The 12509-nt window shown below is 41.9% G+C and overlaps 1 protein-coding gene across 6 annotated transcripts in view; it reads left to right on the top strand.

Moving 5' to 3' along the window:
* Positions 1–12509, top strand: part of DCAF5 (DDB1 and CUL4 associated factor 5) — a 97691-nt gene that overhangs the window by 52527 nt on the left and 32655 nt on the right. For 3 of the 6 annotated variants that reach the window (XM_064571235.1, XM_054513752.2, XM_054513753.2), the window contains exons 6-7: positions 2846–3059; positions 10876–10971. The exons of 1 other annotated variant lie outside the window; for it this stretch is intronic. In XM_064571235.1, coding sequence (XP_064427305.1) covers positions 2846–3059; positions 10876–10971 — 310 coding nt within the window. The remainder of the gene's footprint in view (positions 1–2845; positions 3060–10875; positions 10972–12509) is intronic. 2 more of the 6 variants (XM_064571236.1, XM_045901078.3) reach the window with 1 other exon arrangement.

Below are 12509 nucleotides of genomic sequence, written 5' to 3'. Positions count from 1 at the left end.
AGAAATCATGGTTAACATAGTTCACTTTCTGGATTTCGGGTATCATTCTGCCCTCTGGAAGGAATTGAATTTTGTGCCCAAACAAGAAGTGTTCCGTTTTAGCAGCTGCTGCTCTTCAGCTGGCACCCCCAAACACTCCAGGAGCGAGTTCTACATACCTACCCTCTGTGTGAGAGAAAGGAGTTCCCTGCCTAGAAGCACAGGCAAGAGAAGTTAGTGACTTTCCTAGAGCACACAAACAGGCCTCTGTAGAGTGGCTAGAATACAGACATAGGTCAGGGAGCTCCAGTGGGGGTGGGATGGGCTCGATGCCTGTCCTGAGTAGACTTCTACAGGTCTGACTAGAATCAGCAGAGGAAGTTCCTGTTAACCGATGGAATGAGCGTTGGCCAGAGGCCCCAGCTGTCCTGTCAGGGATGCTGGAGCTGATGCAAATCCCTGCTGCTGTTGCTGGTGGGGCTGGCCAAGTTTCTTTTTGTTCAATCTTGTTTCCACCCCCAGCTCCTCTCCAGTCCTACAGATGGTGGTTTATTTGTACACTCCATGCTGATGTTAGATTGAAAGCCTCTCATTGTTTTTGAGCTCAGTGTTTAGATAACACCACATGCCTGTGGCAGCTAGGGCACGCTGTAAAGGAAATGCCTGGACTCTAACAGCCCCGTCATTCATTCTCTGTATGTGAGTGAGTGTGGCCTCTGTTTAGGACCATTATAAGAACATTTTTTTGCAGAGATTATTACTTGGGGCCTGCAGGGCTACCAGCCTTCTCCTTGATGTTTGGAGTACTAGGGTCGGTTTCCTAAGTCTTTTCTCTCTTTTCAATCCTAAAAGGATTAAAGCCTGTTTGGCCCCAAGCCTTGTTGCCACGTACCAGGGCATGCCTCCCTCAAGAGAGAAGACTGCTCTGGAAGACACAGCACTGACCCGCGCTAGTGGGGATATAGATGGTTTTGATGACTAGGCCAGGTTGGCAGCTGCCTTTGGACGTGGTTCCAGGGGCTCCTTTTCCCACGGGATATCTCCTTTCCTGTCCTCTTAATCTTACCCATCACGCTCATGCCAAAAAAAGAAAATGTGTTGTCTTCATTCAATATTAAATCTCTTCTGGTAGTATATAGCTCTTTTAAGTTTTCACTTGGTAAAATGCTATTAAAACTTCCGTAGAAATGTTCAGATAAATCTGCCAGGCTCTAATTTAGGTCTCTCAAGGCCCTTTCCAGCTCTGTGATTCCCTGGAATTTATAAACTGTTTTTTCCTAAAACTACTAGGATTATTAGGACAACAATGTCTGTGTGAGGCAAAATGAGTTTGTAGTTTTGATGTCACATGAATTTCTGTACCACTCCCAATGTCTATACTTAACCTCACTTTCCTACCAGTAATTCAGTGCCCCAGGAATTGAACCCAGAATACAAAAGAAGTTGGTTATGATGTGGTCAGTGAGTAGTTCATCCCTTCATAATAAAATGGAGTCTAGCTAATCAAGGGTACTAATTACTGAAAGATATACACATAGATATGCGCCCTTTTTTACTTAGTACTATATAATTGTTAATGTTCATGGCCATCCTGGTTCACTGTAAAATTGAAAGTATCTTCTGAGTCATCAAAGGAAATTATTTGGAATCATACTGAGTTTTTTTTTTTTTTTAATGTTAGGAATATTATGAGTCTACAGAAGAATAGTAGGTGAACCAGAGCATATCACTCTCCCTAGTGAAGATAGATAAATATATTAACCAAAGTACATATAACCTTGTTGGGAATTGTATAGGAAAACAAGTCATCTTGCTTTTCTAATTGTTACACTACTTGCCCTGCATTTAATTGAAATTTTTTGTTTAATATTTACTGTCTGGTTATGCCATGTAGAATATAAAGTTCCTGTGAACAGATTAAAAATTCAAAAATAAATGCTTAAGTAATAAAATGATTTTTTAAAAGATTGTATTTATTCATCTGAGAGAGAGAGAGAGAGTGCACAGGAGCATGAGTTGGGGGAGGGGCAGAGGGAGAAGCAGGCTCCCCGCGGAGCAGGGAGCCCGACAAGGGGCCCAATCCCAGGACCCTGGGATCATGGCCTGAGCTGAAGTCAGATGCTTAACCAACTGAGCCACCCAGGCACCCCAGTAATAAAATGATTATTAAAAAAAAAAAAAAATACCGGGGCTCCTGGGTGGCTCAGTTGGTTAAGCGGCTGCCTTCGGCTCAGGTCATGATTCTGGAGTCCTGGGATCGAGCATTGGGGGCTCCCTGCCCGGCAGGGAGTCTCCTTCTCCCTCTGACCCTCCCCGCTCTCGTGCTCTGTCTCTCTCTTTCTCTCTCTCAAATAAATAAAATAAAAAAATAAAATAAAATAGACCCAGAATAAACAGTAAAGTATCTGCTTTTCTTGCTAAGGTGCTTTGTATCTCTAATACAAGGATAAATATGTCCCTTAAATGTCATCCATGATTAGCCAGTTAGAGTGGACACGACTCACCTCGCAGGGACTTGCTGAGTGTGAGTATCTACTTGATTATGTAGTTGGCTCAGGCAAATGAAATAAAAACGAATCATTTTAATACGTCTTTTCTTTCATGATGCTTTTGTTCTCTATTTCCTGTAAGTTTACTGGTAATTCACCTTTTGGAGATTGAAAAGAGGAGCTGATAGGTTAGATAACTTACTCTAATGAAATCAAGGAGCCATTCTTATCCCATTGTTAACCTTCTGAAATACCTTTCAGATGTAGAAGCCTGACAGGAGATTCTGGACACATTTTGGGAAGAAGTAAATGTGGTCATTTTGCAGACTCTTGTCCAGCCTGCCTCATGCCCAATCCCTGTGCTTCCTGCCTTCCAGTTCTCTCCTGCGCTATGGTGGCAATCTGTCCCTGCAGAGTGCCATGAGCGTGCGATTCAACAGCAACGGCACCCAGCTCCTGGCCCTGAGGCGTCGCCTGCCCCCTGTGCTCTATGACATCCACTCCCGCCTGCCTGTGTTCCAGTTTGACAATCAGGGTTACTTCAACTCTTGCACCATGAAAAGTTGCTGCTTTGCAGGGGATCGTGACCAGGTAGGTGCCCTCTGTCTCCTGCATCCCACATTCGTGCTTTCCTCTCAGATTGCTCCTTCTGTGCTGGTCTTTATTTCTCCTTAGCATCATGTCAGGTAGAAACAATTGAGGCACACAGTGTCTCTGGACATTCTAGCATAATATTGAGTCTCTTCATCAGAGTTTCCATTGAGTAATATAAGGCACACACCATGAACCAAGGCTGGCCACAGTGTAGTTCTGAGCAGCCTAGCTTTGCCAGGTTTGTGAACAGACTTTAAGGTTCTAAGAATGTGTCATTTCAAAAGAAAGGAGGGAGTCCATGGAATATTAGCCTGCCAAAAAAAAGAGAGACTTTTTGTGTGTGTGTATCAATAAAACACAATGATGAATGAAACACCCTAAGTACCATCCGAGAGACATATATCCTGAATGGCCCCTTTGGATGGCACCTTTTTCTTGGATGAGATGGGCTGAGCAGCCTTGTTTGAGAGGAAGCCAGATGCTGACTCTTTTACTTTTTATTGCCAGCATCACAACTGGGAAGGAGAACCCAAGCTGTGTTTCCAGTCTTTTCATAGTCTCACTGGGAATTGAGATACTGATGTTGACTTAGAGCTGGCAGTTTAAAAAACATGCTTGGCATTCTTGCACCTGTCTTGGCCACAGAAGTTCTGAAGTGGGTGTGTGGGTGTCAGTGAGTGGACCAGTTAGACTGGTCTCAGTAATCAAGCTGAGTAAAGATGAATATAAAGAAGCATTGATGAAACAAACACATAGGTGTTTTTTTTTCCCTTCTCAAACAGAACAAATATTCGGCTGTTTCACATCTAGGTTGGAAAAAGAGAGACCTTAGTCTCTTGCTAATGCTTAGTGTTCTCTTTGGGCTCATCATCATCTTTAACATAATTCTCACATGCTGTACTCACCTCTTTAGAGTTATTTGTGGGCAAGGGACATAAAAGAAACAGTTCTTGGGGAACCTGTGAAGACCCTGCCCTTTGAAGGCAGAACCTAGGGTTTTTCTTCCTAGACTGGAATTGCTACATGCTCCCCAATATCAGAGCTTAAAGACTAGTGTATGCAATAGGAGCACAATAAATGCTTGTTGAATTGAGTTAAATGTTAAAGAAACTGAAAATATCTTTTAAGTTGTCTAGACTAGGGATGTCCCTTTTGTAAATAGAGAATATATATCTAAATTCAGAATTTATGTTGAAGGCAGATTCCTAGGGCCTACTTAGCTGTGATCCACACTGGAAACCACTAGGTGGCCTCAGTTATATAAGCGATGTCTCCTTGAAGAAGCCATAATGCCTGAAATTACTTAGTTTTTACAGGCTATTTGTTTCTTGGGTGGGAAGAAGCCGTTTCTAGATACGATCAGACTCACAACAGAACAGATCATTGTCTACTCTTTAGATTGGTTGATTTAGTTTCACTTAGATGTAGAAATGACAACCAAGCCTCTCCCTCCCTTTCCCCCTTCGTTTCTTCCTTCTTGCCTTTCTTCCTTGCTTTTAAGTTAATTTTTCTATCTTCTGTCACTCTCTTATGCATGTGATTCTTATTTCAATGACCAATAAAAAACAGGCGCTAAATGTAATGGTTTATTAGGCTTTATCACCAGAAACACAGGGGCTGAGGGAACAATGAAAGATGTAAAGGAGAATAGATGTTAATTTTCTTTCAGTTCCTATATTATCAGCCAGAACCTTTCTGCATGGAGCCCTTAAAAGACCCAGAATACAGGCCTCTAGCCAATATGTAGAACACCCAGACCATGGTTTCTTAACCTCTGTACTATCGACATTTTGGTTGAATAATTCTTTGTTTTGTGGGGTTCTCTTATGCATTTCAAGATAGTAGCATCCTTGGCCTGTCCCCACTAGATGCCAGTGATGTCTCCCCTGTCATCCCCCAGATAACCAAAAATGTCTCTAGACATTGCCATATGTCCCCTGGGGGAAAATTGCCCCTGACTGAGAACCTCTGACCTGGATTATAATACCCATTTTGCCCAGATACACTGGGACAGGTATTGCCACAGGCAGAACCTGAGTAGGTATTTTGTGATTGTCCTGGTTATGTACATTACCAAGATGTAGTTGTTTTTGTCTTTAAGGTTATATATAGTGATAAAAACATTGAATAGCTTTTCATTTTTTTCTATTCAGATTTGACTAATTTATTATGTGTGTTTTTAAAAAAAATATTTAAGTAATCTTTACACGCAACATGGGGCTTGAACTCATGACCCTGCTGAGATCAAGAGTCATATGCTCTTCCAACTGAACCAGCCAGGCACCCCTTATGTGTGATTTTTTATCCAATGGGAAAAGTCTATGGGTACTGTATCCTCTCTGACAAACCAAATTGGTTTTTTGGTTTTCTGTGAAGGAGGATGCAAAGTCATTGAATCTAACTTTGGATCCATTTCAGAGGTAAAGTCTTTCAAGTCTTTTCATAGTCCCCATAGAGATTATCAGAAGTATATAACCTAGGGAATAGGAAGTACAGAGATTTATGTTAGGCTATTTTGTTCACTCCTTAGGGACTAAGAAATGAAGTGTGGTGAACTCATCATTGCCTTGTCTCTAATACCTGGCACACAGTGAGAGCGCAATAAATATTTGTTGAAGCAAATCTTGAATACTTTGGTCAATGTGTGGTTTTTAGCTTTTTAGGCCTAAGGCTTCTCTAACTATAAATCAGAATTGATAAGTACCGTTTTCTCCTGCTCAACTTCCAGAGACTTTATGAGGATGAATTAAGTAATAGATTTTTAGTGAGAATAACCTACTGAGCTTATACTTTGTAAGTGCTGTACAGGAGGCCAAACTTACTGTCTCATTGCTAGAACATGTCTCTAAGAGGTGACTTACCAGCTCTTTCCACACTCAGAGCTAAAGCAGCAGGTGCCACGGTTACAGTGATCTGCAGGACTGACATGTATAGTCTTTGACTAGTCCAGACAGGATCTTTTTTGCTGCTTTCAGATTCCAAAGCCTACTCTTTCCTTATACTGGTCTTTATATTTGCTCTTGTTCTTGTATACTTTGAGAACACCCACAGCTGGAGGCTCTGTGCTCTGGAACTCTTCATTTAGTCATGGGCTGGATAACCATCCCAGGGAGGAATCTGAGAATTTCCATAATAGGAATGAACATGGTCAAGAAAGACACTAAGTGATCTATCTATCTGAGACAGTCTTCTGGCTTTTAATTACAGTGAGATAGTCTTTCCACACAAATGGACCAGATGCTGTGCCAGAGAACCTATACTTCCTTTTAGACTATCCTAGGTTCACTAGGTACTTCTTTAGCCTCCAAATGAAATTAACATTTCAAGAAATTGGACTCAGGGAATAGAGTGTGAAATAGGCTGAGCCTACTTTGTGTCTCCCCTATGCTCAGCGCCACCATTGTAGATGAATTCTAATTATAGAGCTATTAGAGATCATTTTGGATAACCCTCCTTTTATAGATGAGAAAACTGAGGCTCAGAGATGTTGGGGACATAAGTCAAGACATAGACATGTTTGTAGCTGAGCCAGGACTGGAACCCAGATTTTTGAGATCTCAGTAGAGCCTTTTCTTTGTCTTTTTAAGATTTTTTTTTTTTTAAAGAGGAAGAAAGGGGGGAGGCATTATCTTTTTTTATTTTTATTTTTATTTATTTATTTGACAGAGAAAGACACAGCGAGAGAGGGAACACAAGCAGGGAGAGTGGGAGAGGGAGAAGCAGGCTTCCTGTGGAGCAGAGAGCCTGATGTGGGGCTCGATCCCAGGATCCTGGAACCATGACCTGAGCCGAAGGCAGACGCTTAATGGCTGAGCCACCCAGGCGCCCTTTAAGATTTTATTTTTAAGTAATCTCTATACCCAACGGGGTGGGGGGGCTCAAACTCACAACCCCAAGATCAAGAGTCACATTACAGCCCTTCTCACTCTGCATCTTGATGCCAGGAGAAGCAAGGCAAGCAGCAAAAATGAGTGAACTGTGTTAGAAATCATCAATGGGGGGGGTGGTGACTGTGGCCAACTATAGAGATCCCACCCCATCTAAATATAAATGAGTCACATCTAAATGAAGCTTTGGCTCAGCTTCAGCCCATTGTTGCCATGGGTCTCTGAATTTTTTCAAGTGAAGCCAGAAATCAAGATTTTTGTGTAAAATCCCCTGATTTTTTTTTAAATATCACGACAAATTAATACCTTATTGTATGGATAAAATAAATCTGTACATCATACCTATTCTGCATTAAGAGCCACCAGTTTGAAACCTCTGTGCTTCAGCAGGATATTTTTCTCTCATTTTTGGTTTCTTGGTCTGTCACTAATTCATAGGTGAGTGGAGACAAGTTTCTTTTTCCTGTCTCCTACTGGACCCTTACTTATGCCTTCCTCTCCCCCCATCTTTTAAAATAAGAAAGCAGATACTTACTGAACATCTACTGTGTGCCAGAGGCTGTGGTAGACACATGACTGCCACTCTGTACTCAGTGGGGAGTCTGCTTTTCCCTCTCCCTCTCCCTCTGCCCTCCCCCCCCGCTCATGCTCAGTCTCTGTCTGTCTGTCTCTCTCAAATAAATAAAATCTTTCAAAAAAAAAAAAAAAAGACACATGACTGCTGGATAATAACCTCTTTGAAATTTTCTTTTTTTCTTGTTTGTTTATTTATTTATTTATTTATTTAAAGTAATCTACACCCAATGTGGGGTTCGAACTCCTGACCCTGAGATCAAGAGTCGCACATTCTTCGGACTGAGCCAGCGAGGGGTCCCAAGATTTTCATTGAAAGCCCTATTACAATCTCTCTTCCCTACTTTTGGCCAAAAATACATAGTTTGTTTATTTCTAGTATAATCTTTTTATTATTCAAGTTTAATAACTTCTGTCATCAGATAAAGTGGCATAAGTGACATCAGATTGGCTGAATAGCAACAGAAACAATTAGGCCAAATACACCCTTGAACTTTTTTTTTTTTAAACCAGCCCACCTTCTAGTCTTAAAGTATGGTGAGGAATCTTGCAGTTGGGGCACCTGGGTGCCTCAGTCAGTTAAGCGTCTGCCTTCAGCTCAGGTCATGATCTTGGGGTCCTGGGATTGAGCCCCGCAACGGGCTCCCTGCTCAGTGGGGAGTCTGCTTCTCCTTCTCCCTTCGCCTGTCTCCTCCGCTTGTGCTTTCTCTCTCTGAAATAAATAAAATCTTAAAAAAAAAAAAAAAATCTTGCAGTAAAATAGCGCTCCTTCCTCTGGAGGCTGCCTGAATCCAAGGGCTCTCCTCCTTGCTATCACTATCCTACTTGGATTTTTTTGTTTTTCCTTTTCTCCCTGAAGCCTGACTGGATACATTCTGTCTCCCAAGCTTCACACTCCCCTCTGCATACTTAGTGAGCCAGTCTCTTAACAGGGTTAAAAAAGAAGGCCAAGTTTCCACCTGCTAGCTCTTCTGGCACACACTTGGAAGGCAGCACTCAGCTTTTGTTCCCTTTCTCTCACAATTCCTTAAATGGGTCTTGCCCTAGATTGTGACAGTCCAGCAGAGCTCAGGCTTCTGGGAAGTAAGTCTTTCAGGCTAACAGGTATATGTAGCCTGGAAATGGACAGTGTGGTAATTTTTTTTTTTTTTTTAGATTTTATTTATTTATTTGTCAGAGAGAGAGAGAGCGTGCGCATGAGAGCGAGCACACAGGCAGAGGAAGAAGCAGGCTCAATCCCAGGACCCCGGGATCATGACCTGAGCCGAAGGCAGATGCTTAACCCACTGAGCCACCCAGGCGTCCTTGGTGTGGTAATTTTTAAATCTTCTTTTGCTTTGGTCTTACCTAAAGCCTGGCCTTGTAAGTTCCTACCTCTTGCTGAAAATGGGATGGGGAAGGAAAGGGAAAGTATGATAACGTTTTTTTGAAAGGGCTGAGCATTGGAGTGTCTGAGTACTGGGATGACTTACACAGGTCTTTCTTTTAAACTTGGTAGATGGCAGGGCCCCCAAAATCATGAGAATGAAATCATTCTAACTTATCCCCTGGAGAGGAGAGCTGACTTGTTCCCTGTGAGTCCAGCAAAATGGCCTTGAATACGTGGCCTGGCCCCAGACATTACATCATCACTCAGCCTTTCTGTGCTGACGTTATACGGGTATGGCAGAGGTGCCGGCATTCACCAGTAAGGGTGCTCCGAGCCAGTGAAGCACGCAAAGTTGTAACTTTGCTCTTTTTATAACTCCCATGTAGCCCAGCTTCAGCTCCCTGGGGGCATGGCATGCCGTATGTTCTCCTCAATCTGAAATAAAGACACACTCTTGGGGTCCATCCTTTGACTTGCTTTGTGACTTGAGGCTAATATTTTCTTCTCCTCATCTTTCTTTTCTGTCTTGTATATTTTTAGCCCTTTAGCTTCTGAAGCACTTTCATTTCATGTTGAATCCTCCCAGTGACAGATTTCACCCCAATGCAAAGCTGAGGCCTATAGTGTTTGAAACTGCAGATGTCTTCGGTCACAGAAGGAGGACTAAACTAAGTCTCTAGCTTGTGATCGTGCTCTCTTCTCTTCCTCATAGACATGCCGCCGCCTGGGTTCTACAGAGCAAGTGTTGGTAGCATCTTCCCTGGGCTAATGAGGAAGAGGAATTCCTTGTTGTATATATTATTTAGGTGAATTATTTAGAGGCTTTTATTTTATAGAGAGAAGGTAGCATGAAAATAACTTATTAAATCAGCCATGTTTAACTCTTTTTGAATCCTGAACCTTTTGGAAAATCTAAAAGCTATGAACACTTATTTCAGGAAAATGTACATATGCACATCATTTTGCATATAAAATTAAAGAGTTTGTGGAATTCCTGAAGCCTAGAGGTTTCGGGTGTTAGCAATCCGGAATTAAGATTTTACCCATGGAGGGCACCTGGGTGGCTCAGTTGGTTAAGCGACTGCCTTCGGCTCAGGTCATGATGCTGGAGTCCTGGGATCGAGTCCCGCATCAGGCTCCCAGCTCAGCGGGGAGCCTGCTTCTCCCTCTGACCCTCTCCCCTCTCACGCTGTTTCTCTCTCTCTCTCAAATAAATAAATAAATAAAATCTTAAAAAAAAAAAAAGATTTTACCCATGGATTAGATCTTTTAGTCCATTTACTGATGCAGTTTTAGAGCTTAGAAAGCTTAAAAGGTTCTGGAGTATAGCAGGCCTGCTACATATGGTCTGGTTTATAAGTGTTTAGCTGAGAAGGAACACAGGTGAGCTGATTTCTTCTTAGGAACAAAAGGAATTGATGTGATCTGGTGACACAACATGACACTTTAATGTATAGTTCCTGGCTCGGAGGCTGGACTCTACTAGGAAATTGCCAGTAGATATTCATGAAGGGAACAAAGTATAACCTTTCCTGCTCTACCTGCCCTATCTTCCTTAGAGATTTGCCTCTTTTTTGGGTGTCTTCAAACTTTGGAGCAAAAGGAAAGTAATGTTTCTTCCTCTGAGTGGTTGGAGACCCCTGCTTGAATGAAGAGTATAAATACTCATATACAGACTGAAATGAGTGATGCCCTCTCTCCCCTGCGCAGGCCCCACATACAGCAGCTGAGGCCCACAGAGGAGAGATCAGTGCTGAAGGCCATTGGGTTGATTGCCGGTATCTTGCCCAGCTTTCCAAAAGAGTTTTGCCAAATAAAAGTTATCTTTAAGTAATGCGGGCTACTTTGTTACAAGCAGCTGTTGGAGATTTAGAGCATTTTTACATTACATTACTACTGATTATTTGACTATTACTGGCTGTCTTTACGGAATGTTTCTTTATTAATAGAATTTTTCCTACTTGGTTATTTTAATAAACCAAAGAATTCCAGGAGCCTAATGGAGCTGAAATGGCAAGTGGTCCAAAGAAGCAAGAGTCATATAACTTCACATGAGCGAAAAATAGTGGTAGTCTTATGGGTATGCATATTTGCTTTTTTTTTGTTGGGAGCCAAGGGAATTCTATTTCTCCTACCACAAATAAGATAAAATGAACCTATGGCTTTGGCCATTTCCAAAGCAAAATTGCTCTGATTGCTTTGGATGGCATTTGTGGCAGGTACTGGGTGTAAATGATATGAATGTTATATACCAGTTGCAAACCTTTTTCTGGAAATCGTCTTCGAAAGAGCACATCACGAAATTGTTCAATCACATTTTTTCCCCCTTTCTGACAAAAGGTCAGGGAGAAGTAAGATTTAAATAGCAGTCTCTCTGCTGTTACTAATCTAGGCTAGAAGAGCCATCTGGTTTTTCTGTCCTAGTCAATACAGTTAATTAGACAGGCATGCCATTTACTAGAAACTAATTAATCAATTACTATGGAAGGAGCCTTGGAGAAAACTGCAAGCTGATCAGTGCTCAATGAATAGTAACTGATTGATATGTTCCCTCCTTTATCAACAAATGTTTGGGAATATCACATGCTGTGCAAACACACAGGCACACACTCACACATACATATACATACACTTAGAAATGGAGCAGAAAGAGATTTTTCTGTTAGCAAAAGGCATGTTAAGACATTAATGGGTTATTCTTGAAGCATATCAGGTGATGGCCTATCCCTCCTGCTGTCTAGAACATTTTCCTCTTTTTAATGTGGATTTTGGGTGGGAAGAAGGGGGCAGTTTCTGTTTATATCTATGTTTCTAAGCCCGGTGAGGCCTTAGAGTATTGTTGGTAGGGTTATCTGTAACACGTTTAAGTAAAGGTATTGGGGAAAGAAAAATAATTGCTTTGCTAGGAGATGGCTAATAAATTTGGGTTTGGTTTTTTTTTTTGCTTGTTTTTTTCTTCTATTTTCTTCTAAGCGGCTTCTAAATAGTAGGCAGTTTTGCTGTGGCAGGCCAGGCCATGCTTAGATCCCTTTTTGAACCTTCAGGTTATTAAAAATTTCTTGTGACTTGGGTGACTTTATAAAGGTGGTTTCTATATTTAGAGGCATGGACTTCTCTGGGTATTCAGCTAACAAAATGCTTTTGCAAATAGAAAAAGGTCTTTCTCAGAGCTTGTGTAGTTGGAGAATGCTAAGAGATGAAAGGGGCAGGAGTTCCTGGAGGGGATGCTGGGCGCTGCAGCAGCCTACCAGCGAGTAGGAAGTGTTAGGTGAATGGCTGTTTTCTATAACAGTTAATGGATTGACAAGGATGTGTGGGCAAATGAGACAGTGACAGAGTGCTAATGCAGTCATCTTTTTTCGTGTTGATGGGGTGGTTCCTTCTTAAAACCTTTGAGAAGAACAGCTGTTGAGTCTCTCTGCTTGACCAAGTTAATATTCCATACTGACAGTGGATTAGATAAAATGCACTGGCCTCAGGTTAACTCTGCTTAGAACAACTAGGCTGCATCGAGATGAGTAACTATAGAATGAATGAACAGTGCGATGGGTCAGAGTGTGGCCAGCCTTTAACCTTTGTGGCCAGCTGGGAAGGACTATGGATGATAAGAATCCACAC

This window comes from Mirounga angustirostris, unplaced genomic scaffold (assembly GCF_029215605.1).
Source record: "Mirounga angustirostris isolate CCGP_5_RB_7025 unplaced genomic scaffold, mMirAng1.0.hap1 SCAF_9, whole genome shotgun sequence".
Taxonomy (NCBI): domain Eukaryota; kingdom Metazoa; phylum Chordata; class Mammalia; order Carnivora; family Phocidae; genus Mirounga; species Mirounga angustirostris.
This window is presented reverse-complemented; position numbering and strand designations above follow the sequence as displayed.